This window comes from Mchenga conophoros, linkage group LG15 (genome assembly GCF_057382185.1).
Source record: "Mchenga conophoros isolate Kocher_MC1m ecotype Shallow Benthic linkage group LG15, M_conophoros_male_GT1.1, whole genome shotgun sequence".
NCBI classification, from domain to species: domain Eukaryota; kingdom Metazoa; phylum Chordata; class Actinopteri; order Cichliformes; family Cichlidae; genus Mchenga; species Mchenga conophoros.
This window is the reverse complement of record NC_140540.1, coordinates 10,626,250-10,652,228: the sequence shown is the minus strand read 5'-3', so window position 1 is coordinate 10,652,228 and position 25,979 is coordinate 10,626,250. Positions and strand designations below refer to the sequence as shown.

Below are 25,979 nucleotides of genomic sequence, written 5' to 3'. Positions count from 1 at the left end.
TCCTTAAGGTTGAGATCAGGGCTCTATACTTGGACTAAAGGTCTGTTGCAGAACTGGTTGTTCTTACTGTCACTGAAGCAAAACTAATGCCACATATAACAGCAAATTCACTTCAATGAAGTTTACTGCCAGGAAAATTCTTCAATAGCAGTTATAGATGGCAATAAATGTTTTGCCATCTAACAAAAGGGTTTTTATATGGTGTAAGAAGTCATCCTTTTAACAGTCGTTTCTGCAGTTTCAGATTTTATTGACAGCTTTGTTTTGTTTTTGTTGTTGTTGGTTTTTAGGCTTTGGGATACTCTGGGATGCTGGCATGATGCAGAATAACCTGTATAAAGAGCCAGTCTTGTTGGGTATACATAATTATTAAATCATGCCCTGTTTTGAGTTAGATTAATAATAATAAAAACCTAATGCTTGCGCTTATATCTGTTTTCTCACAGCGTCCTGGTATAGTCCTTTGAACTCCTCCACCTTTTTTGGGAAATTGCCGTTTCCGTCTTTCTCCCTTTGAAGGCTGAGGGTCCATTATTGCTTCATCCATGCCAAAGCGGATAAATGTTTTCTCTGCCGATGTGTATTGAGCGTGCAGATTCCATTAAAACTCCTTTAAACAGACCTGCGGCCGGACCATCGTTCCAGGTGTGATTGCTTCACACCTCTGCTGGCCCGCAGACGTCTGAAGTCGCTGCACGGCCGCTGCAGTGCCGGTCGGCCCCGATGGCAGACCCATTCACACATCTAGACAGCTTTACCTTTGATCACAGGAGGATTTAAATCCGGCGAGCGCACGGATCTCAAGCTCAGTCAGTCAGTCACCGGGGATAAAGCGGAAAGGATGTCTGCAGTTCAGGGGAATATGCGCGTCGGGGAGGCGAACCAGTTCCACATGTATCACGAAGGGCCTCTGCAGATGAACAACGCCGTGAATCCAGGTTGGTGGCTCTGGGATCATTAACCCCAACAAAAAGTTAATTTTCAAATACCGGCCTAACAGCTGCCTCAGAGCTCAACTTACGCAATGATAACTAAATTGCGCCTGCGTCTTCTTTTCAGAATGTGGACCTCCGGACGGTGGAAACTACTTCAACCCCGCAAATCCTGTTCCCAGGGCGGACAAATGCGTGGCAATGCTGACCCACAGGAGAAAGAGGACCAATTTCACCCAACAGCAAATCAAGGTGCTGGAGAAAGTTTACAATGACACTAAATATCCCGACATCTTCCTACGGGAGAGACTGGAGGCTCTGACTGGGCTGCCGGAGTCCAGAATTCAGGTGAAGTCCGGTTTAAACGCCACACTTTGTTGAATTGGTTGATTTATTTTGCATGGTCAAAGGGCAAACAGTCACTTAAGATCACAGGAAACTCTCGCTACTCCACACTTGTGGTAAAATTGGATTTATGGAGTGGTAAGATGTGAATTAACGGATTTCCAAAATTGTAGGTGTGGTTTCAGAACAGAAGGGCCAAGTCTCGTCGCCAGGTTAGCTCATCAACGTCCACAAAGGTCAGCAGCACGCCAGCAGCTGGTCCCTTTATCCAAGTCCAGAACAGGATGGCTCCGGAAAAAGGTAGCTATTAGCTTTACTCACTAGTTTTGTGGTCACATCCTCACTCTAACATCAGGTCAAGCCTGCTCAGTGTCACTCATTGTAGTTTTAACTTCAAGTTTGTGGCTTCTTTTTTCTACATTCTAAAACATGTTGCTTAGTTTTGTTTTTTTTTTCCCCTCTCCATTGCAGTTTGTGACAATCTTCACAGTGCTGAAGTACATCAGATGGGTGGTTTTGGACTAGAGGAAAGTTTCAGGTCTACAGTGCACCTACAAGGCATCGAGGACACCCACAGGAACACTCTTCCAAGCAAACCCAGCAGCTACGCCCAAGCATCTGCCTCCCGCATCTATGACAAGGAGGGCGCCAGAATGAATCCAGAACACATGCAGCGACACAAGCAGAGTGCTGGCACTTCGAGCTGCAGCGTCCCTCTCTATCCCAGGAGAGAGCACCAGACAAACATGGACGCCAACATGACCAACAGCCAAGCTCCAAAGGTTTTGGTGGAGTATGACAATTTCCCACCAAACAAAACCATTGGACCAGAGATGAAAGTTGTGATTCCTCCCATCCCAATGCAGAACCCCTTCAGCACACCATCATCATCTAAGGACAACAGATGCCAAATGCAGTATCCGCAGGCGAGGGCCAGCGGGGACAGGTTCGATCACTTTTCCCAGATCCCCGCCAGAAAGATGCAGGACTTCTCCGACTCGGATTCTGATTGGGAAAATGAAGCAATGGCAAACTTCAGTGGCTTTATGTGATGCATTACAAAAGCTACATGTATCATAAGAGGTGTGAGAGTGTATTTATTTTAAAACTATATATAAAAAAAAAAAAAGACATTTGTTTTGTATGAATTTGTTTGTTTGTTAATAAATGAAACAAAGCCAAAACCTGCTTTTCAATATTATGTTTAATATAAAAAGAAACATTTATATACAACTGCCCGGGGGCACTCTCATATACAACTTTACAAAAACTGAAAAAAAGGAGAATCTCTAGGAAAGAACTGTTGATGGGGTTTAAAGGTCAGTGATGCAGACTTAGTGTGGGGGGTGTTCCAGCAACAGCCGATGTAAAATATGGAAACACTTAAGATCAAAACCCCAGAGTTCTCCTTTATAAAAAAATACTGAAAAAAAAAAAAAAAAAAAAAACTCTTTTCAGTGCGCACAAAATTACAAAAGCCATTTCAGAATACACAGCAGAAAGGCTGACAATATTCCTAATAATCAGATATTGTACAATTATCTACAATAACTTTTTAATTATAAAACATTCCTTCGCGTTCCCCTGTACTTATCATTAAAGGAGCAACAGAACACACAACTTAGAGGGAAACATCAGAAATAGCAAAATATTGTTGCATAACCATACACACCTACTCAAAAATAAATAAATACGGGCAATAAAAACTGTTAAAACCTTATGTTTGGCACGTGAAACCAAATAAATAACAGTTTTAATATTTTGGAAATGTGGAGCGTGGCAAAAAGCTTTAAGACTCTTTCGGGTTTGTGTTCATTCAGTTGGGTGCACAAACATTTTGATACTACAAAAGCTTGTGGGTAAAATATTCAGCATTCTTCTCTCCATTCCGATCAAAACTTGAGGAAATCTGGGAAGAACTCAAATTGAAGATCCACAGCATCGACATGAGCCTTCTTTGTAGTCTTTTAACAGTCCAGGTAAAAGCACCATTTCACAAGACAAACATGGATATACCGCACTTCCGTGTGTGTACATGCACCTGTGCGTGGGCGGGACGATGCAGGTACTCAGACTGCATTGGTGTTGTTGGCAGCGAATGCATGCAAATTGCCCAGCTGACTAAGGCCACTCTGGATGTGTGCCACATGGATCTCAACGTTATTCTGGAAGCAACTGGAAATGCAGAAAAATAACCAAAGTTATGAAGAACAGTTAACAACGGAACAACCAGGTGGTCCTGCAACATCAGCAACTTTTGCTTGTTCAGCAAATGTATGAACCACTAAACAGATTGCAGATAATTGTAATTTGTTATTTCATCATATATCTTAGAAAGGAAAAAAATATTTTAGCATCCACCAATAAGCAAATGATACAACAAACAACACCATAACACATCAAAATTATTTTGGAAATTTCAGAATACATGTTGTATTAGTTAAAATAAAGTGTGTATAAAAAGAATAGCCTCGCTTTGAAATTGACAGGTCACTGCCTACATTATAAACAAACTTTGCAGCTAGCTAAAACAAACCAATTTTAGTAAATTAATTATTGTAAAAGAACTGCAGCCCTCCTCAGTTCTGCTCTCTTACTCTGACTTTTACTTTGTAATTGCTCTGAATAGTCTCCACAGTCTAGACTCTGTGATCAGTTCAGCTAGGGTTCCCATGCTGCTCGGCACAGCCAACAACCTGCCCGGTTCTCCACATGTCCTGCCATACACTCAACATCCCACCCTGTTCAGCTCTGCTGTAAATATTTTGATCTAACCAAATGCCCTAAATAGTTATCTGTCAATCACATGCAGCTAGCTCTGGCTCATTTTACATTATCATTCACATCAAAGTGTGTAAATGTTGTGTGTTGCTCAGCAACATGCAGCAGTTTGCATAGACTTCAGTGGGAATCAAAATGACTCCAGTAAAACTAATGAGAAAGTTATTTATTTTTATACCACATAGCTGCACTATCCTATTTTAGGGAAAGCCATGAAATATGAGATTATACTGTTTTAACAGTTACACTATTTTGGGAGTTTTGAGATTCACAGATAATAAAGGAGAAAAATATTCAGTTTTGTCTTAAAAACAGTCATTCTTGCTCTTTTGTTAGAAATGGATGGAAACACTATTTGGTCCTTTACCTGAGGTTGGAGGGATCAATCGATGCTTTGATGTCATTGAGAGAGTCTGTTAGAGATTTAAACTCAAATGAATTCAGATCCCCACCATCTGCCAAACACTGAGACAAGCCAGGAGAATGAATGATTAACAGGTAATCAAATCAGAAGTCATGGATGTATTATATTATATTTACTGATTAATTGATAAAACATATATTGTATTATATACTTGAAGTTCAACATTTCTTAACAAATTACTGCTGCGAAGCTCTAAATTTTTGCATTGAATTTCAAACAAATTGTTTTCTTGCACACAGAGTGTGACATCCTAACATCCTCTCCTATCATCCTGACACACTTGTGATAAAAATACATCTTCTACCTTGATCTGTAGGAGCAGAGCAGTGAGACGGGAGATGAGGTGTGTGAGGCTGGGATTTGCCACACTCTGCTGCCCATCCTTCATGGCGTTGATGCGCATTTGCACCATCTGCTGGGCCTCTTCTTCACTACGCCTCCGCAGCTCTGTGGGATGGTCTGCTGGAACCATGCCCTGATCAGGAGCGAGCTGGAAAGATGTACACTGATGTTTAACACAAGGCTCTCTTACTCATTTGTTTCCTTACTCGTTCCTGACTAACAAGAAAAAAAAAAACATGCTAGAATTATCAGATACTGCAATAAAATATTTCAAGTTTAAGTGAAAGCGTGCCTTTTCACTTACTTCACAGCAGTACTGCTGAACTTCATGAAGAACCTTGTTCAGATCTTTATTTAGCTGCTCCAGCTCAAGCACGGTGGTAGCATATCGCTTCTGGAAGTCCAGATCAATAGGCATCGAGTATGACTTCTGAACACAAAACAAAAACATAGCTGAGGTAAGCTTGATGTGGATATTTCAGAAGCATTTAACATGTTTTAAAGTAACTTAACTATAATGACTTTACCAGCTTCTCAGCTTCTGTATTCATTTCTTTCAAGTGCTTGATGTGCTCTTTCTTGATCATGAGGATTTTGGACAGTCTTGTCTAATAATGGACAGAAAAACAAGACAAAGCATTAGAACTACATTGAAGGACGTCACCTTTTTAGTTTTCAATTTGACAGGAATTCCTTACCACTTGGACCAGGAAATTGACAGGAAATCCTCCCAGTGTATCTCCTTCAGCACCGGGCAGTTTGTTCCTCCATGGTGACTGGGTGATAAGAGGGTCATTGTCCTGTTGTTTAAAAAAAAGGCCAGTTAGATCAACAATCTTCATTTGAAATCTGTTTTTAGATGGGCAAACAGATACACAGCTGTGAAAAAGGTGTCCGGCAAAGGTTTCACTGGCTTTTTTACAGAGGAATCAGCTTCTAAGGGGGAATTAAGTGATTGCGCCACTAGCCCACCTTGGAATTCTTCAGTCTACCCACTGATTAGCATTAATGTATAAAACGTATAGTGTATAGTAGGCCAAACAAAGCAGTTATTTGAAAACAACAAAAAAAAAAGAAAAAAAAAAAGAAAAAACAAAACTCGAATATGGCCAAACGTGTCAGCAAATCAACAAATGGTAGTAAATGTAGTTTCAGAATACCATATGGACAGGAGTGGTAGCAGAGGGATAGGGCCCTCTAGGCGGAGTCATGAGGCTTTGCATATAGCGTGCTGACCGATGCTTCTGGGCAAAGGCTGAAATGGGCATGGTCTCATTAGGTTCATTGCTCTGGAAAAGAAAATTACAATAAGATGGTTAATAATATGACCTGTGAAATACAGCTATTGGCATTTCTTCTTCTCCTGTGTGGCAAAATCACACTGAGAGTGAAGCTTTTATGAGAGTTAAGTTAAAGTGTTTACCAGGACTTCATAATCAGGCACAGTGTGAGTTCCCAGGCCAGTGCGGTCAAAGGTGACACGATAGGTGGCGGCACTGGTGTCTACTGCATCAATCTGCCCTGTGAACAACCCATCATGGAGTCCTCGGAGACGAGCTGTAGAACAAAGATAAATGCACTTGATTTAAACCTGAATAAATAAATAACAAATAAATTAATTATTCACATATGGAGTCTGATACAGCCTACACCACACCATTAAAAGGATCTGACTTTTTACGAGTACAGATTCATTTGGTGTCTGAAATAGCCAAGTAGACGTTTTGCTATTTGTCCATCCAAAGATGTTATTGGCTTGATTTCTTGGTCCTTTAATTGTCCATAGTTTTGATCAAATTCAACTCCAGTACCATATTTTAAAATGATTGATTTGTTCACTGTCTTGTGCTCTTATTGTTCAACTTTCTCTTTTTTTTTTTTTTTTTTTGTGTCCCGTTTGGATCTTTAGCCATCAGAATTGTTGTTTTAAGGCCAAGAAAGATGCCAAGCGGATTTATTTTACCAAGTGGATCATCATGGCCTTGCCATATTGGTCCATTTGATTGACCTTTATTATAATTATGAATTTATTTTATTTTCAGTTGCTACAAACGGGACAGACATGACTGGGGGATAGGACAGGGAGAAAGAATGAAAGAAAGAGGGAGAGAAAGAAAACCAAAGGGGAGAAGAGACGGTGAGAAGGGGGGGGGTCACCTGTATGGAGAAAAAAAAACAGTATTTGTTAGGAAAGACTGCAGTCCTTCAACTTTGAAGGAATTTAGCAATTCCTTGTTTATGCTCGCCAATAAAGTCAACTGATAAAGCATCAGAGTGTAGACAATCCTTCAAATATGCGTTGCTATACTACAAAAGATCTGTACAATCACCACAATTTCAAGGTGGGCACCTCAAATTAGCATATGGACACACGTTTTGTTTCATAGAAAATAACGTTTCTATGAAACGTCATCTCATCACAGTCGAGCTAACCATTGATCTTTTGGATACAAAAATCATTCAACTTGACCTTTGAGGGATCCGTTTTCATTTGTGCCATAATTAGCATATTAATTCTTAAATCATGACCAAACCTGTGTTTTGTGAGGTAAATCACAGTAAAACTGCTCTAATTAGGTCATTCTTAAGTTCTCCCCAAAAATGGCTGATAGATCAGGGGACAGATAAAATAACTTCTCTATCTCTTAAGTTCAATTCCGTGAATATATCTTTTGAAAGTGCAAAGCAGAAAAATGTAAAATGCAACACTGCAGCTCATTTGAAAATCTTGCGCTCACTTCAGTCATCTTACCGGTGACTTTGGTTCCTATGATGAGAGGCAGAGGGATTTCATCAGGAAGATCTTTGCAGTTTGACACGTCAGTTAGTTTTCTTTGCTGCAGCAGCCGCATTTTCTGCCGTTTCTGCCTCAATGCTGTTCGCTCTTCAGCAAAGAATGCAGATGAACACCTTGAAGGGACAAAAGAGCACAGCAATGTAATGCCAGTTCTTTTTATCCTGACACATCAAGTCCATAAGGAAACTGTTCCATACACTTATGTAAAAATCACAGCGTACCGTCGAGGTTTCCCCATCAACCTCCTTATTGTACCCCACTCAACTCTGGTTAGCTTTCTTGTTTTCAGGTTGGGGAAAGTCTCCTTAAGACACAGGCAGAACTCATTGTCACCCTCGAAAAGAGGCCTGGAAGAAAGAGAAGCAACAGTAACAGTTTTATAATTACCAATTTGCTTTTGACTAACATGATAAGCTGAATTAAGACCAGTTATGCGTGGGTAACTTATTTTTTTATCTCATTTATTTATGTGTACTCATCAGGGAACAAAAATAAATAAATAAATAAAAATCAGACTTTACCTGTCAATATTGGAATAAAACCATTCATAGATGCACCATTTGTGAGCTTTGGGCAGTTTCAGCAGGTTTCTTAATCTCAGCCCTATTTTCTGGGAAGCCTTCTTATCTGGTGTCACGATGTTAGAAAATTTCTGTGAGGAAAACCATTAAAACAACAGTCATTTCATAAACAACAATATGGTAGGCATTTTAAAGAACTCCTTTGGAAAGGGTTACATTAGACAAATCATATTCTGTTATGCTGTAGAGATATGATGAACTTATTCAATCTCAGGCACACCAACTTGGTCAGAAAGCATAACCTTTGAAACTCACATTACCCCGCAAGGAGCCTTTTTAAAAAATTCTAGTTTAGATTTTATATATTTGTGTGTGTATATGCGTATGTTTATTCATATACACATATGGATATCCAAAGTTAAACTCTATCTTATTCTTTTGGCTATTGATTGATTTTTATGTTAAATTTAAGTTATTAGCTATAATTTGGACTCACATTTTATCTTATTTTAATGTTGACATGATGTTCAACTCTTTGAAGACACTCGTACCAAAAACAGGTCAGGTATAAACAGATAGCTTTTGGACCAAAACAAACCTCAAACAAAGTTGAACTTTTATACTACGAAAACTTTCAAACACCCAAGTGTAATATATCTCGTCACAAGTAATCCAAGTGGATGAGCACTTTTCAAAGTCAAAAGTCAAAGTCAAAGTCAACTTTATTTGTCAATTCTGCCACATGTACAGGACATACAGAGAATAGAAATTTCGTTACTCTCAAACCCTAGATGAAACAGCAAATGAACATTTAAATATAAGAGAGTGAATAAAAAATGCAAATAAAATAATTAAAAAGTAAAAATTTAAATAAATACAATACAATTTAACAAGAAAGCTATGCAATATACAATATACAATATTCAGGTAAGGGTAAATGACATTGAGTGTAAACCAGGCAGAGTAGTGCAAATAGGCAAATAGTGCACTATTTTCACACACAATTTACTTTACTTTTAATCTTGGGCCTCGTAAACTGCACAGGTGACACAATTATCTTAAAGTTTAATATGAACAGTGCTAACTGGAGCATTACCAGGAAAATGTATTAACTGCAATATATACGTGATCGTAAGGAAGAATGCAATCATTACCTGTGGTGTGGTGGTGACTCTCTGGCTCCTCCGTGGAGATCTGGACGGAAGACGCTGCTGCGGTGGCTCATCTTCATCTCGAAACAAACGGCTCCGCTTCGAGCTCCGTGTAGGCTGCAAGAACAATGTAAATTCAAAATATTACCAACAATCTATAAATAACATTGTGGCATTCTCCATATTAGGCGTCTATTAGCAGTAGAAATTCTGGCATGTTGCGTTATAAATAGCCTGGCTAACACAAATGTTACTCTGGGAACTCTCATGTATAATACACAGGTTCTGAAATAATATCTAAGTAAATGTAAAGACCCCCATTCATGCAAAATGAGATGAAATGCATTTTCCTTCCAGTTCCACATCACATTACACTGGCATGAAACAACTTAATGGAGGTAAGAAAATCAACTCCTGAGATGTAAACAGAACTGCAAAAGACTTAACTATGCTGCTAAGATGAGCAAAGGGCAGTAACTATGCATACACTAACGATATATCCATACATTACCATTTTCGGCCATAGCTCTCTCACATAAGATGAAGTGACTTTCTTTCTTTTCATTTTAAGAAGAAATAATTGTGATTTTTTTTTAAATATCAAACCCTGTATTACTGCATTGTAATAATTAACTTCTTGGTTGCTAAAAGGAAAGAAAAGATACACTGAACTGCTCCCTTATTTCCCAACGGGTCACCACAGTGGATAGTACTTGATCTGGTGCAGCTTTGACATGATTGGTATTCTTTCACTGAAAAATTCCAAAACCGTGGCAAAAAAGTAGCCGGAAATGCATCAGGAGGAATCAATGGTACTGAACAGGCCAATTACAATAGCTGCGGCTTACACTGACACCACATTTAGTTCCGTTTCAGTGGAGGTGTGCGTCATGTCATGCCTTAGGGTTTCATCATAGGGTTTTAGAGGGATTTCCTGTTATGACATAGTTATGGCACAAATTTCCCACTGAAGCATAATTATGGAGTAAGGTGACTATGTTAACCACTATACCATATTTTTCATATTAGTAATTAAAGCAACGTGTGTAACAGATTCTCTTTGTTTTCGAAGTTTTCATTGCTTTCATTGCATTAACTTACCGTGTCCATTGTGACAGAGGAATGCCGTCCCCTGGTGTTGTGAGCTCGAGGGAAGCTGTTTTTCTCATTCAGAGTGTTGGACAAACTGCCCTCTGTGAGAATACCAACATATTTATATACAAGAACACCAAAAACAGTTTTTAAATCAGTAATTATATCTTAACAACCCTATACCAACAGACAAAAATCACATGCAAACAATAACAGGACCATTATGCCATGTAAGCTTGCAATTAGAAACTATTACAGAGCTCTGACCAACGTGATCTGACACAGGTCTAATCGATATAGTGAGGAATTCGAGTCAACGTTTCAGAAGCACCCAGTATATTTGTAAACAGTAAAAAGCATAAATACAAGGGAATCCATACCTTTAAGACTGACGAGTGCCTCTGCTGAGGAACCTGAGGAAGAGAACAATTTAGGCTACATTACTGTAGAGCAGGGGTGCTCAATCCCAGTCCTCGAGAGCTACTGTCCTGCAGCTTTTAGATGCATCCTTGTTCCGACACAGCTGAATCAAATGAATGGCTTGTTATCAGGCCTTTTCCAAACTTGATGGCATGCTGAAGAGGTAATCAAACATTTGATTCAGCTGTGTTGGAGTAGGGATGCATCTAAAAGCTGCAGGACAGTAGCTCTCGAGGACTGGGATTGAGCACCCCTGCTGTAGAGCATTAAAAAGCATAAAAAAGCAACACCACATAGACGAAATCTAAAACGGTGCAACTTTGATAAATATTATTTGCCAGTGTTCTCCTTTTTAAGTTACGAAATGCTCATTTCACCTGTCGCAGAATCAGTAAGATGGTGCTTTAAACCCTGACAGCAGCCAGGCAGGTGAACAGGAATTAAAAATAAAGCTAGCGGACTCGGTTAGGCCTTTACCCCCAACTGGAGCTGTCAGACACGGGTGTAACATCAGCTGTGGGCAATTCGTATCTACACATGAGCCGGACAAGCTAAGCTATGAGCTGTAAAATAACGTTATTTACATTAGGTAAGTTCCCAGAGACCGTTTCAGGTGTAAACAGACAAATGAACTGGCAAGTTTCCCTTCACAAGATCAATAATGATACATAACGCATAACTATAACCAGGGTGAAGGAACGCTAAAAATGATGAAAGTGTCATGGAAAACTAAAATAAATCAATAAAATAGAAAATAAGTCCAGCAAAACAGATAGCTTGTTAGCAGCTAGTGGCGTAGCGGCAGCCTTTTTGTTCCTGCTATACGCGATCTAAGGTTAGCAGACGTTAGCTCGGGGCTAAGCTAACGGTATTTGTTCACCCAGTTGGGCTAGAGTAACTTGTTCAACTCCAACATTAGCCATGGTTAGCCTCTCGCGCTAACAAGCGTTAGCTGACTTAGACCCGGTGTCTGTTTGCGTCTAAAATGAGCTTATGAAGTCCGCGCAGAACCTATAATAGCCATTACATGGTCAGCGATATCGGGTTTTGGCCAGTTATTTATTTTACCACCGCGGGACTGCTGCTTGTTTACAATGCAAAACTCCTTGAATTTGTGTTGTTACTCACTCTCGTCTAACAGCTGGTCCATCTCCGCCATCTTGAATTAGCCGCGCCGCTTTTTCAAAGACCTTGTCAAAATGCATTCTGGGTCGGGACTCTCTCTGGAGGGCGATTTGAGAAATAAAAATCCCGTAATTTGCTTAAATGGTAGCTTAATAACTGCTTCCAGTAGTTTGTTTATCTAAACAAATACATCCACTTTCTACACATCCAACTTTTACATGTTAAATGTGAAGTTAAATCCTTGGGAAATCGTTTCGTATCAAAAACTTGACTCGGAATGGGAGCATAGCAACCAGCCATTGTTTCATACGCCACATCAGTTATCGTTCATTTCTCCTTTACGTTTTAGTCTTTGTTTGGAAAGTGTTGTGTTTGAAATGAAATGTTCTCTCTTGAGTAAATGTATTTATTTTTACCTGCAGTTATACCAAGAAAGATTTTGTTTATACTATACGCAACATAAAACAGCATATGGGGTACCATTTATCTATTAATTAGTAAATAACCAAATATACGTGAGATTTTTTTCTTAGCTGTGAGGAAAAAGCAGATGAAAAACTAAAAAAATAAATAAATCATTTGTGCAAATATGAGTTTCTAATCTCACAGAAAGTGTAAGTTTCTTCTTCCAATTTTTTCACTTTAGTAAGCTCATAAATTGTTACCATTAAATACAGAAAATCCTGTTGCTGGTTTTTTTTTGCATATTAACTCTTTATTTTGTTACCCTACAGTGCCAATGGGAAATGAGGCAAGACAGTTTCTACTGCTTAAATCTCCTACCAAAATGAAGCCAAAGCCTGCTTTTTCAGAATCAGAATACTTTTATTGATCCCTAGAGGAAAGTATTTGACAATGATTTTTCATCAAGGTTATACCATTCCCAGGAATGCTCCTTAGCAAATGACCTTGATTTTTGCCTTCTCCAACAAACTGAAAGAAACCCTTCTTCATGTCTAATGTTTTATTTGGGTTTGAGAGAAGCAAGAAAAAGACATTTAAAAAAAACACTTAGTATGGCCTTTTTTATCTTTTACAGGGCACCTTGCATAAACACTCATCACATTTTTTTTTCTTTTTAGTGAGGAAGACAGCTAGAGATGCGAACAAAACAAGTATATACATGTCAAAATGCTTACAGTATCTTAGTCTTCACTTTACTGTGGATTCACAGCAAATTATTGGTTTGTGTATGTTTGCAGACTGGCTCTTGAACACTCCTAAACTTGCAGGACTATACCTTATGAACTACAGGAAAATAAGATCTTTCTGCAGTGACAGATTACCAACACTTTCTGAAGTTGTCACCAGACCTCTCCAGGTACTGATGTACGCAATGTGAAGAAGCCAGTATTTAGGTACCTAATGTATTACTAAGGAAGCCTGCCACTTAATAAACCTGGTGAAAACACAATAAAGTGACAAGAGATTTCCAAGGATCCACCATGAAGGACGGTTTAGTATCACTCCTTTTTTAAACATCTTCGGTTGCAGAGAATGAAGCCCAAGCATTTTGGAGGCAACAGTGGTCTTTTTTTTCTTTCTTTATGAAGAAGCTTCGTGCGCAGCCCCTCTCACCACAGGGATGTCTGGTAGTTAAACTTGATCTTCAGAAGATACTTCAGATTTACCTGTGCTACATCATACACAATGTACCTGAGGGAGCACGGTTAAAGAAAACAGGTGGTACAGATACAAATTAAGCTGAAAACACAAATACCCTGACAATTTATTTTGTGGTGACTGCTGTTAGGACATAAACACAACCCTTCAACTGTCTCATCTTCATGTCTTCACTGCTATAAGCAGTGCAAATGAGTCGATTTATGCATGACAGCTGGGTGAGCTACACAATGAAAAGTGTAGTCCTGTATTAAAAGACAGAAAGCTATAAAACTGTTTCCATGGGTGAACTCACTGGTCTTTAATTTATTATACCTTACTTGTACTGCATGTTGAAAGTGACTTAACTTACCTTCCCTATTGTAAACCTCTCTTTGATCTTTGATGTGTAAATGCACCGAGTTGCTGCTATGTGACTGGATCATTAGATTTTGTATTAATGACAAATGAACAGATACACCTAATGAAATGGCCGGTGACTGTAAGATAGAAATGTAACAAATTTTACTCACCTTTTTAACTGCACAGGTTATGTACAGACAAGCAGGTAAAAAAAAAAATCATTACACATATAACCAAACAAACTAATATTAGAGGATACTCGTTGTACAGCAGACTTGTGTCATCAATATTAGTGTGGACTCCTTTTCCCAGAGGCACTTGCACTCCATTTAAAGTGACAGTGGCATTTGGATCGGGAGCTGTTCTACCCAAACCTGTAATAAAAAAAACCCAAAAGTGAATATTATTAAATGCACGCACATACACGCAGTTTTAAAAACTGACAGAGACAAAGGTAAATATTTCCTGCTGGGATGAATTTCATCGCGTTGTTAAGAACTACGCTGAAAAGCGTGGATCTAAATTACAGTTAGGGACACAGACTAAACAGAAATACAAAGCTTTAAGCACAATGTTTGCCATGTGAACCAAACACTTAGAAAAATAATACCAATTAAAATGCTGCAACCCATTATGTCTCTCACCTTTGACACTGTGCTTGCCCTTAGGTAATTTTGTAATATGAGAAGCCTTCTTCAGTTCATGCCTGCATTAGTTAAAAAGGAGGTTGCATTTATTTACACAGTCAGGCCAACATTTCAAAGGATGAAATATATATTTTTTTGCATTCAGACCGTCACTTACATGTTTCCTAGAGCAACCTCGCCGAGCAGAATGAGGCCCACAGGATCTGACTGGGAGGTATGGCAGTAGTTCGCACTCTTGGACACCATGTCAGCAAAGTACACACCTTTGCCAAACATGTAACCAGTCTGGAGAAAATTAAGCAGGACTGTAATGTTATGCAGGACTAAACACTAGAAACTATGGGTAAAGTTGGGGTATTTATTAGAAGGAGAGGTTTTTAATTCTTCACATCTTATCATCAACCTGGTTTCAAAACAACACTCACCACTGGGGCTTCTGGAGGGGCGATGCGGAGACCCTGAGACAGAATACCGGCGTAGTTGGTGGTTCGAGAGCCGTGCCACAATAGCTGGCGATTGTGCAGCTCCTCGAATGGACGGTATCGCTGGTGCTCTCCCTCTCTGACAATTTTAAATATCTAAAATACAGAAACACAATCAGAAGACAAACTAAGATTCCAAATCTATTAAAGCCATTAAAATGAAGCGGTTGTCCTGCTTAAACCCATTTTTACCAAGTTAATCAATCAATAAATTCAAAAAAAAAAAAAAAAAGACTTGCCTCTTGTACTTCCAGTGTGTACGTGTTGTGCGTAGCAGCGTGGGTGTTCTTAACGTATTGCACGATGATCTCAGCTTCACTTGTGGTCTTGTCAACAACCTGTAAAGCAACAGATGTGTCACATGCATTTTTTTGTTTTTACATTTCAAAACTTAAATCGATCATCAGGGCAAAAATGAAATCTTGCCCACCGTTGATGATTAAGAACAAAACTTTACTCTCTAAAGAGCTGTGCTCCTTACCTCAATCTTTGTCTTGAGTTTCTCATAGTTTATGTCGATGGGGTCTTTCTCATTGTCCTGGGCTCCTCCTCTCAGTAAGCTGTAAGCCACTTCAATATCCAACAGGTTGTCCAACATCTGAACTTTAGCCTAAAACAGTGATGCATTTACAGATCAACCTTTTTAAACTCTGCATTAGGCTTAGTGGTGACATGACAAAGAAAGGTCAAACTCTAGATTGGGCAGTTTATGAGTCCTTACTTGAATGTAGTCCAGGTTGTTGAGCAGTGGAGGCTTCTTCATGCCAAAGTCATGAGGTATTAGGGTATAAAAGCGATTGGAGAGATCCAGTATCTGCGCCTCAGACACACACTCTGACACAGCCTTTAACAAAAGTAAGTTAAAAATGTAAACGTTGCATGATCAGGAGCTGCACAGATCTCATCCAACCACTGGTACAGAAGGACTAGTTGTTATGTCCAAAATTCATTCCAAACGATAGTATTAAAATGGATTTCAAAGCATTACAGAGTTACCGTATTTTCACGACCATAAGGCGCACTTAAAAGTCTTAGATTTTCTTCAAAAAGTACGGCGCACCCTATAGCGCAGTGCGCCCTGTGTGTTGTAAGGAGGACGTAGTAGAGAACACCATGAGAACGCTAAAGGGTGAAGTGTGGGCGCAACCCTGAAAATGGCAAAGAGACACGCTTATGAAGCACAGTTTAAACTGAAGGCCATCAGCTACGCGGAGGAACATGGAAATCGAGCAGCGGCGAGAGAATTTAAGATTAACGAATCGATGGTTCGCAAATGGAGGAAGCTAGAAAACAAGCTCCGGCAGGTCAAGAAAACGCAGCTGAGTTTCCGCGGACATAAGGCGAGGTGGCCCGAGTTGGAGGAAAGACTCGAGCGGTGGATCATCGAGCAAAGAACGAGCGGGAGAAGCATTTCGACGGTCACCATTCGGCTAAAAGCAGTTTCACTTTCACTTTTTGTGAAACTGTGCCATTTTTCCATCCGGACCAGGACTACGGTAGCGCAGCAACTTCCAGCGGATTATAAGGAAAAGCTGGCCATCTTCCGCTCCTACTGCAGCAAACACATCGGCGACAAAAACATCCAGCCCAGCCACATCACAAACATGGACGAGGTCCCGCTCACTTTTGACATCCCGGTGAGTCACACTGTGGAGAAGCAGGGGACCAGCACGGTAGCGATATGCACAACGGGGCACGAAAAGTCTTCTTTTACTGTTGTGCTTGGCTGCCATGCTAATGGACAGAAACTGCCGCCTATGGTGATTTTTAAGAGAAAGACTTTGCCTAAAGAGAAGTTTCCAGCAGGAATCATCATTAAGGCAAATGAAAAGGGCTGGATGGATGAGGAAATGATGAAAGAGTGGCTGAGGGAGGTGTATGTAAGGAGACCAGGTGGTTTTTTCCACGCATCACCATCGCTCTTAATCTGTGACTCTATGCGTGCCCATCTCACAGCCGATGTGAAAAAACTAGTGAAACAAATGAACTGTGAGCTTGCTGTCATTCCGGGAGGCCTGACAAAGGAACTCCAACCGCTGGACATCGGTGTGAACCGCCCTTTCAAAGTAAGGCTGCGAGCGGCCTGGGAGCGATGGATGACCGATGGAGACCACAGTTTCACTAAGAGTAGAAGGCAGCGCCGGGCGAGTTACGCCACAATTTGCGAATGGATTGTAGATGCTTGGGCTAACATGTCTGCTGGCACTGTTGTTCGAGCTTTCGCAAAAGCCGGCATCATTTCCGAGGAGCCGCACGGCACGGAAAGTGACTCTGACGGTGAAGACAGTGAACCTGGCATGTTTGATGGAGATTTAGCGCAGCTGTTCAGTTCAGACACAGAGGATGAGGACTTCGATGGGTTTGATGATAAAAATGTGAGTACCAAACTTCGTTTTGCTCCTGCTTTATTTTTAAATACGCACACTTGTATGCTTGTGTGTTGTTGATGATGACGATTACTGGTAATAAAAATGTGAGTAAGGTACCGAACTCAGGTTTGCTCCCGCTTTATTTTTAAATACGCATACGGTACTTGTATGCGCCCTATGATCCAGTGCGCCTTATGTGTGTGTTAAATACAGTAATGGCACACATAACTGAGACTGCGCCTTTTAGTACAGTGCGTCTTATGGTCGTGAAAATACGGTATATAAAGAGGAATCCAACATAAATACCGATGCAACTCTCAGAGGAGCTGTTGACTGTCACTGACCTGCTGTACTTCAGTGAGGAGCGCATAGGCACTCTGGATTTGCCTCTTGCTCAGCTTACCGAGTGGCATCTTCTGGAGGTCAATCTGCAGACAGAAGAAGAATAAATCAGCCTGTCAAGTGCAAAAATACTGGTGGATGCCAGTGTTACCCCTCAGCATTCTAGTAGTTCCAGTATGGTATCATTTTCAAAATCCTCTGTTGCCTTGTTCTCAAGTTATGACATTCGCAACCTTGCGTTTCAAAGCCAGCTGCCCAACGCCCAGCAGGGTCAGCCTTTTACAGCTGAGGGGTAATAATAAGTAGTAATGCTCACAGAGCACTTTACATCATTATAAATTAACTTATTGTATTAGAAGAGTTATCTAATCTGCTGCTAAAATAAAAAGCACTTAAAATGTTCTTTGTGAATGAAGACGAGTATTTTCCTTAAATTGTTTAATCTCTTAAACATCAGTAAATTATTTTTATGTCTGTGACAACAGCCTAAAATGTCAAAAACTAAAGCACATTTACATTTATCCAGACGTCAATCTACAGCATCAGACACGATTTTTTGGGTTTTTTAATATACTTCTTAAAGTTGTACTTCTAAGTCAAAATATTACTGTATACTGCATATGTTTTATCCATCTGACTTGAATGAATGAACTTGCGAAAATGTGAAGTAAATACCACATCGGGCGAAATGGTAAAAATAACCCAAAGAACTGGAAGATCCTGATTTCAGTGTGTGGTAGGCAAGTCTTACCTCAAACTCGACCATGGCCTTCTTCATGCTTTCTACATCAAAGATCATCTTGATTAGCTCCTGGACAGGTTTGGCCAGCTTTGACTTGGTGCCAGCCGTGGCTGTCAGCCTCTTCACTGCCTCCTCATCCTGCACAGAAACACAAGGGGTCACTAAGAAATTAAAAATCCACAACATGTCAGACGAGATGTTGACTTATTACTGTGTATGTGTACCTGTCCGTAGTCAATCTCCAGCGGGTAGAACTTATTGGGATATTTGGTGAAGTTGGACGAGCCCCAGTCATTGCCCGTCTTCTCCTTGTACACACCCAGGAAATTATCCAGAGCAGAGTTCTTGTCATGGAATTTGTCCAACTTGTTTCCTCCGATAGTTGTACCCACTCTGCCCCATGACCTGAACACCCAGTACCTACACGCATGTCACAGAGGGAAGAGATACATGAGTTAGTGTCTGGATAGATAACATTTCCACGAATGGGGGGAAATGGTAAACGATAGGCAAAGCCTAACTGCAGCCAACACAAAGAGGTCCGATTACCGTTTCTGTACATCATCCTCAAGCAGCTGCAGTTTATAGTAAGAGTTAGTTCCTCTGACAATATCCACAAGACCGAGTGTAGCACTGTACATCTTCCCATTCTGCTCCAAGACATGGGCACTGTTCTCCAGACCTGGGAAAAAAATAATAATTAATTAAAATTGTGGGGGGAAAAAAAAAGAGAAATGAAGCATTTTCAGTCCATGGTACTAATGACTACCTGAGTCTGGATCCACAGCAGCTCCACCTTTGACTGTGAGTTTCATCTTCTTGGATTTGCTACCACCTGTAATGCCACAACTGTTTAATGTATGCACTAAATGTCACATTGTATACCGCCGCAATTGTTCTAATGCATTCATTCAGTATTTCCACATTAAGTGCCCTTTACCTTCCTCCTCTTTCACCCTCCCTGTGCTCTTAGTAGCCTGTGTTCCAGACTTGGAGGCCACAGATGGAGCCTGAGCTTCGACTTTAACCTCTGCCCCCCAGGGGGAGATGGCGTGCAGGGAGACCAGCTCCTGGAGGGCTTTGCCCGATGACTTGATGTCAGTGAGGAAATCCTCAGAGACCACACGCACGCCAGCGTCCCTTACTTCCTCCATCTTCTTACTCATCTTCTCCACCTCCTCTGTCAATACATGGCAAAGTTTGATGTTATATCATTCCTTTTCTTACTGAGAGTACTTGTGATAATTCTCTCTTTAACAAATCGTTACTCACTCTTGGTGCTTATACACAATGAGGCCTTGTTGACTGTGCCGGTAATCTTTCCACCGAGCTCTTCCACAGCAGCTTTCAGATCATCCTTGTTCTTAGTCAGCTTGCCCACAGTCAGCAGCTTCATGCCAGTAAGAGGCTTGTCTAAGGGACAAAACACACAGAATAAAACATTTTGTTAATAACAAGAAAAATGTTAAGAATTTTTTCATTGCATTTTGTCCGTGGTACCAAGAGGAAGGAAGATTTTTAATGTTTTACACAGTCTTTTAAGTTTTTCTCACCTGAAGGTGCTCCCTGTGGCAGTGGCTCGGTCGGAGCGCTGGATGCACTCGGTAGTGGTTCTGATTTGGCCGCTGTCAGGGTTTTTGTGGGAGCCTCTTTAGGGTAAACCCTGTCCTGCCGCTTGAATTTGAATTTTTTCAGAAAAGAAACTTCGTGGAATTCCTAAAATGGAAAGAGAATATTTCAGAGACACAGAGCAAACAGGTAACTACAAATTAGTTTTATATAGCAGTTAAATTTTTCTTCCTCAGTCCTGCTCATTGGCTAAGGCCACCTCATTTATTTACTTTTCATTTTCCCATTGGTGACAGTACGTATTCTAGAAAGTTTCACACGCTCCACCAGGAAAGACTGTTGTGGGTGTCAAAAAACTAAGACAGTACCACCACAGAAAACTTAGGATGATTCAGTGACTACGGGAGGGGCTACTGCAAGAAATATAATACAGACTGACACATGCAGCCCACAGATTTTGTCCAGGGCAGCTATCCAGCCATAGTAATTGCTCCAGCTTGTGCTGTGCTAACAGGAATGTGGACTAGTTCTTAAAAGGTAACAAAGACAAACTTGTTCTGCAACTGTGGAAAAGACGTCTACATATAGTTAGAGTGAGATGAGGTGACCAACCTTGGGAATGACCCAGTCTTTGCGTAAGGGTGTTGTGGTTTTGAACACACACTTTGTCCAGGCAGAAATGTTTCCTGTGCAGTAATAGGCGTCACCCTTAAACACCAGCTGGCCCTGGCACTCCTTACAGGCCTCGAGAGCACCAAAAGCCATACCATCGGCCAGGCTGTCAACTACCTGCAAGTCCAAAAACATTCGTCATCAAACAGAAGAACAGCAGCACTCCTCAGAAAATTTTAGCTTTAACTGTATTCATGAGCAGTAAATATAGAATCATCTCCTTTCCAATATGCTACGTTAGACACAAAATACAACAAGCTTCTCTTACATTGGTCTCTCCAGAGGGAACTTCCTGGCCATTTGCAATCAGCAGCTCCTTCATATCATTGGCTGAACAATATTTTCGCAGCTTGTCCTTAATTCCCCAAATAAGCTGGCTTTGATTCTGCAGAGAAGTGCAGCCAAGACACACGCACAAACAAATTAATGCAACATCGGAAAAGATCAAAGTTTAACACGTGAGAAGTAACATTAAAAAGTACCTTTAACTGTTCTTCTAGCTTTTTCTTCTCGTCGTCTTCTTCTCTCTTCTGTTTTTTTGACGCTCCATCAACATCATCAGTTTTCCGCTTTCTGTGAGGACAAACATAACATTTCTTTAAAACTTTTTTTTTCAGTTAGTTCAACAAGGACAAAAGGAAGGTGAAAAAACATCCAAATTAGCTTCCTAACTGAGCCTCAGAGGATCACAGGATAGCAGTCAAGATGAGGAACAACAAGCCTGATTCTGACACCTTCAGTCATTAAGCAGATCCAATTGGGCCTAATCAGTTAATGGACACACACAAACGCAAGTTGGTACATGTCTGCACAGCCCCAGGTGTCAGTGTTGATATCGTGCATTCTGCTCTGACGAGGAAAATGCTTTTAGCATCCTGGGAGACCAGACATGCACACGTGTTTCAGTTAATGACCATCCAAGTCTCAGACAAACCTCACTCATCAGACAACAGCTGAATCTATGGGGAGGAGGAGGATGGGGGTGGGGCTGCACATAAATCAATGTGGTAATGCGTTTCAGCAGAAGTCTGTTTGCTTTTTTTCTGAGTGAAGACGGCCAGTGAAAGAATAATACTGAAGAAGCTTTTAGATTCTCTGCTAAAATCATCGTAAACAGATGCGAGCTGCTGCAGACGGGTGAGTAATTTTCCTTCTTTAATGCATTTTATTACCACTCCAAGTTTGTTTTGCACCTTATTTCTCTTTTTAGGACAAACATGGAGGCCACCACAGCATTGTTCCAACTCTACACTTTCCAAAAAACAACAAGCAACTCCTCCCATCTGTTGCCCCCTTTTCTAAAAGCTTTCCAGAACTTTTCATCTGCTTCCATTTCTAATGCCTCCTATTCAGCGTCGCCTCCACCTGAAGACTTGGTGATTTCCCCCAACGTGACGTACATGGCGGCTGAGCTCGTCATCGCCTTTTTCTCCACTACAGGAAATCTACTGGTCTGTGTCGCTGTGGGCCTCAACCGCAAATTGCGCACCGTCACCAACTACTTCCTGGTCTCGCTCGCAGTTGCTGACATTTGTGTGGGCGCAATCGCCATTCCCTGTGCCATCCTGACCGACATTGGCATGCCGCACCACAATCTCTACCTGTGTCTTCTCATGCTCAGCGTTTTAATCATGTTCACCCAGAGCTCCATCTTCAGCTTGCTGGCAGTGGCTGTGGAGCGCTACATCGCCATCTTCATGCCTTTCCGATACCAGGTCCTGATGACGCCTCGCAACGCTGTGCTGGTGATCCTCGCCACATGGATTCTGGCGTTTCTCATCGGACTTGTGCCTCTGATGGGCTGGCACAAGACGCCGCCTGACACGGGCTACTGTTTCTTCGTCCTTGTGGTGGACATGACCTACATGGTCTATTTCAATTTCTTTGCTTGCGTGCTCACTCCTCTGGTGATCATGTTCCTCATCTACGCCCAAATCTTTGTCACAGTTAAGCAGCAAGTGCGGCGCATCACATCTGAGCAAAGCGGCAGAGGTGACGGACAAATCAGGACCGCGGCCAGCATGCGGCGAGAGATGAAGACAGCTACTTCTCTCTTTCTGGTTCTTTTCCTCTTTACGGTCTGCTGGATCCCACTTCACATAATCAACTGCTTCCTGCTTCTGTGTCCACGCTGCTATGTACCTCTTGAGCTTCTGCTCACAGCCATCATCTTGTCACACGCAAACTCTGCTGTCAACCCTTTCCTTTATGCCTACACCATGACGGCTTTCAGGGACACATTTAAAGCTATTTTTATGTGCTGCAGGACAGTGGTGGACAGAGAGGCTTTAAATGAGACCAACAGCAGGGATCAACGCTAGAGCTGATCATAACTTTAATCCCAGGCTTCAAACCGAATAAATGATTTTGGCTCACCCCTCAGATTTGACAGCAGGGAGCCTCTTCTTGAGCTCTTCTTTGTCCTCTGCCCGCAGTGCATTGAATCCCTTCAGCTGAGCGGCGCTATACTCGGGCTTGAAAACCAGCTCCTCCCTGCGGCTCACGAAACACGCCGTGTGGTACCAGCGGTCAATAAGACCCAGCTGTGGCTTCTCGGGGTCCACAGTTTTCTTGGACACACGAATCTGATCCTGGAGGTTCAAATGGATCAAATGGGAAAATGACAAAGTTAACCCACCAGATGATTAAATAATTAAATTTAAACAACAGTTTTCAGACAATAAAAGCAGTCCCAAACCTTTTCTATTTTCTGCTCACAGCCTTTGCATGTGCTGCGGTTTGACTTGGCGTATTCCACAGCAAAGTCATTCAGCGTCTTCTCGCCTTTAGCGCCACCCTTCTGGTCACCTTTCCCTACAAGATCAAAAATTGAACATGTATATCTTTTTATAGCTGGTTCAGTTATCAGTAATAAAACATATCATGATGAGTCTACAGATGTATAGATATATGTATAGGTTAAATCTGAGTTATGTCAGACCAACTACAATTGAAATAGCTGTCTGTTTTCATTCAAATGACTGACAGACTCAGTGTTCAGCTCTAAATAAGCCTACCAAAGCTTCACCTATAGTCTAGTCATCAGGAAACCATTTAAAATATATAATACAGTCTTTGATTTTCTTTCCAAAGTCAACAACTGCTATAAATCCTTGTGACTGAGCAGGTAATTATGTTCTCCTCTCATGATAAGGGCATTTACACTAAAGAGTGAAATTACTTTATGATTTGTCTTTGCTGTTGCACTGATTGATTCTTTGATATAGCAATGTTTAACCGCTGCTTAGTAACACTGTTACTCCTCCGATTGCCTATTATAACTAAAAGAAGCTTAAGATAACATTAATTAAGTCGTCCAACCATTTCCACGAGGGGTCACAGCCTAATAAAACTGAAGTACTGACCTCCTGCGGCGCCACCGCTTTCTATGGCCTTTTTCACCTTCTGTTGGTCATCCCAGCGGAGATCAGAAAACCCAGCGATATCAGCGGTGGACTGAGCTGATGCTCGCTGCCAGAAGCAGGAAAAGTGGTGCCAGTGGGGGACCTTCCCATCAAACATGGGAGACTGGAGAACAAAAAACACAGATGTTTAACTTTACAGTGTAAAGCGTCTCTAATTGCTTCTTCCAGCTCGATGGTTATATGATGCCTCAGAAGGGTAATATTTTCCTGCCAGACTTATTTAATCATCTCTTTTCTTTACCAATGCAATGTTATGTGTAGGGCATTCAATCCATTTATTACATGACACAAAGATACTTTGGAACTACTCTTAAGTTAAATCCAGGTTGTGCAAAATTTTGACAAACAGCCCATGGCTTTGAGACATTTTTATGGACATCAGTATAAAAAAATAAGATGTAAACATGCCGTTTTCTAGCATGTATAGCTATGAAAATTGAATAAATATTGTATATTTAGGACATAACACATTTTTTAAGGTTTATATACAAAGATTCAAAAACATATTTTTCTTATTTTACTAAGGCATACTTTATACAATGTGTAAACTAAAGTGGCTCAAGAATAGAGCCCTGTGTGACCCCTACATTCATAAAAAAGGTGCATGAAGTGCACAAAAAGTACTTTACACTTTGAGGATTTGTATGAATTACACAGACTGAATGTGGCAGGTCTTTAGAGAGAAAAGTTGAGTGACCTGAGAATCCTGAGCTGTTCCCATCAACCATGAGTAAACAGGCAGCCACATAAGCAGCTCTCCGACTCTTTAAGTGATTACCTCTCTGTGGGGCAGCAGCAGTTACCACGCAGTGGTATTTCTGCTTCTGTGTGCTGTGATTTTTTCCCCCCTATTATTTGTCTTCTGGGGTAGACAAACTCTGAATATCTGCAGCCTTCAAGCATAAATTAAATTAGCTCATGAAATGCAAGATGCATAATAGCCAGACAGAGACAAAAAGGCTCCGCGGCTCTTTGTGATGGACAGGAGTGCACAGACAATGTCAGCCATTTAAATGCTAACGAGGGCCTGATTCGGCGCAACTGAAACCACACCATAAGCTGTATTTTCCTACTCTCCAGTCTGCTCCTACCCATCCACTACACCCGTACAACAGCCCGCATGCTTTACTCAGATAGCAGCACCCAGATAGCAAGCCAGTTAACGGAGCGGCTTTGCCTCCACACGTCGCCACCTTACCTGCACCATGATAGCCATCCTCAGCGAGTCTTTAGCTATGTTTTCTTTGCATTTTTTGCACGACGCGCGGCCACTTTTGGCGTATTCTACCCTGTACAGCTTGTCCTCTTGTGAGTCTGCCATAGTTGATTTTTTTTTTTTTTTAAATAAAACAGAACTACACAAATTTACCACGAGCCGAACAACTTTCTTCGGGTGACGAGGAACCGCAACAATCAACGCACTGGCGGAGAGAAGCCCGCGTGCCTGCAGAGAGAAGAGTCACGTGGAGAGTTCTCACTCCGTCTCTGTTTCCCACCGCACCAGCGGCTCTCTCATCTGGGAAAACTACAGCTCTAAACTCGCAATCTCAATCCCATTCTTCCTGAGTGAGATATGAGCGAGTGAAGGTGACAGTATGCTGCACATGCATACATCTTAAAGTGTGATTTTTAAGATTTAGACATTGAAATTTGGAGTTTAGCCTCTGAAGTAGAGCCTGTGATGCATGGTGTGCTACATGTGCTGCAGATAATATCGGTAATAAAGAGGCTATATCATTTTTGTAATCACTGTGTATGCATACAAAATGTTTGCCCTGTGTCACATTAAGGCCTTCACTCCGGACCCGTGGTACCGGACCTGTGTGCTGTGGTACA

General features: G+C 41.1%; 4 protein-coding genes across 5 annotated transcripts; 2 read left to right on the top strand and 2 right to left on the bottom strand.

Annotated features, from left to right (window-relative positions):
• Positions 1-605: 605 nt before the first annotated feature.
• Positions 606-2,514, top strand: mixl1 (Mix paired-like homeobox). The gene is made up of 4 exons (XM_085246202.1): positions 606-938; positions 1,060-1,280; positions 1,451-1,577; positions 1,749-2,514. Exons 1-4 carry the CDS (start codon positions 842-844, stop codon positions 2,327-2,329), a joined length of 1,026 nt encoding a protein of 341 aa, XP_085102328.1. The 5' UTR covers positions 606-841; the 3' UTR covers positions 2,330-2,514.
• Positions 2,355-12,217, bottom strand: lin9 (lin-9 DREAM MuvB core complex component). Of its 2 annotated transcripts, none has more exons than XM_085246198.1 (15): positions 11,934-12,217; positions 10,766-10,798; positions 10,395-10,486; positions 9,297-9,410; positions 8,143-8,273; positions 7,843-7,968; positions 7,577-7,734; positions 6,248-6,381; positions 5,985-6,113; positions 5,523-5,624; positions 5,352-5,432; positions 5,129-5,254; positions 4,787-4,972; positions 4,426-4,523; positions 2,355-3,452 (listed from the first exon to the last, which is right to left on the bottom strand). In XM_085246198.1, exons 1-15 carry the CDS (start codon positions 11,962-11,964, stop codon positions 3,347-3,349), a joined length of 1,647 nt encoding a protein of 548 aa, XP_085102324.1. In that variant the 5' UTR covers positions 11,965-12,217; the 3' UTR covers positions 2,355-3,346. The 2 variants fall into 2 exon arrangements, with proteins under 2 accessions (XP_085102324.1, XP_085102325.1); XM_085246199.1 differs by lacking the exon at positions 11,934-12,217 and adding an exon at positions 11,183-11,916 and having other exon boundaries at positions 2,356-3,452.
• Positions 12,218-12,876: 659 nt separating this feature from the next.
• On the bottom strand, positions 12,877-25,604 carry parp1 (poly (ADP-ribose) polymerase 1). Its single transcript, XM_085246197.1, has 23 exons — positions 25,342-25,604; positions 24,084-24,246; positions 23,417-23,532; positions 23,095-23,309; positions 21,201-21,291; positions 20,987-21,103; positions 20,659-20,835; positions 20,031-20,193; positions 19,750-19,890; positions 19,418-19,657; positions 19,247-19,312; positions 19,027-19,159; positions 18,702-18,897; positions 18,487-18,615; positions 17,738-17,821; positions 15,746-15,868; positions 15,506-15,634; positions 15,264-15,362; positions 14,968-15,120; positions 14,700-14,827; positions 14,540-14,601; positions 14,155-14,269; positions 12,877-13,586 (listed from the first exon to the last, which is right to left on the bottom strand). Exons 1-23 carry the CDS (start codon positions 25,462-25,464, stop codon positions 13,505-13,507), a joined length of 3,045 nt encoding a protein of 1,014 aa, XP_085102323.1. The 5' UTR covers positions 25,465-25,604; the 3' UTR covers positions 12,877-13,504.
• Positions 21,715-23,101, top strand: adorb1a (adenosine receptor B1a). Its single transcript, XM_085246201.1, has 2 exons — positions 21,715-21,855; positions 21,929-23,101. Exons 1-2 carry the CDS (start codon positions 21,836-21,838, stop codon positions 23,037-23,039), a joined length of 1,131 nt encoding a protein of 376 aa, XP_085102327.1. The 5' UTR covers positions 21,715-21,835; the 3' UTR covers positions 23,040-23,101.
• Positions 25,605-25,979: the final 375 nt, after the last annotated feature.

Excerpts from the sequence above, each read along its gene's own strand:
- mixl1 (XM_085246202.1), top strand. The coding sequence starts at position 842 with ATGTCTGCAGTTCAGGGGAATATGCGCGTCGGGGAGGCGAACCAGTTC. Across the intron at positions 939-1,059 it reads GAACAACGCCGTGAATCCAG|AATGTGGACCTCCGGACGGT; the intron begins GTTGGTGGCTCT and ends TCTTCTTTTCAG. Across the intron at positions 1,578-1,748 it reads CAGGATGGCTCCGGAAAAAG|TTTGTGACAATCTTCACAGT; the intron begins GTAGCTATTAGC and ends TCTCCATTGCAG.
- lin9 (XM_085246198.1), bottom strand. The coding sequence starts at position 11,964 with ATGGCGGAGATGGACCAGCTGTTAGACGAGA. Across the intron at positions 9,411-10,394 it reads CCTCTGTCACAATGGACACG|CCTACACGGAGCTCGAAGCG; the intron begins GTAAGTTAATGC and ends TTGTTCTTGCAG. Across the intron at positions 6,382-7,576 it reads CATAGGAACCAAAGTCACCG|CTCGTCTCCGAGGACTCCAT; the intron begins GTAAGATGACTG and ends TTTGTTCTACAG.
- adorb1a (XM_085246201.1), top strand. The coding sequence starts at position 21,836 with ATGCGAGCTGCTGCAGACGG. Across the intron at positions 21,856-21,928 it reads ATGCGAGCTGCTGCAGACGG|GACAAACATGGAGGCCACCA; the intron begins GTGAGTAATTTT and ends TTCTCTTTTTAG.
- parp1 (XM_085246197.1), bottom strand. The coding sequence starts at position 25,464 with ATGGCAGACTCACAAGAGGACAAGCTGTACAGGGTAGAATACGCCAAA. Across the intron at positions 21,104-21,200 it reads AGCTAGAAGAACAGTTAAAG|AATCAAAGCCAGCTTATTTG; the intron begins GTACTTTTTAAT and ends ACTTCTCTGCAG. Across the intron at positions 15,363-15,505 it reads AACTCAAGACAAAGATTGAG|GTTGTTGACAAGACCACAAG; the intron begins GTAAGGAGCACA and ends GTTGCTTTACAG.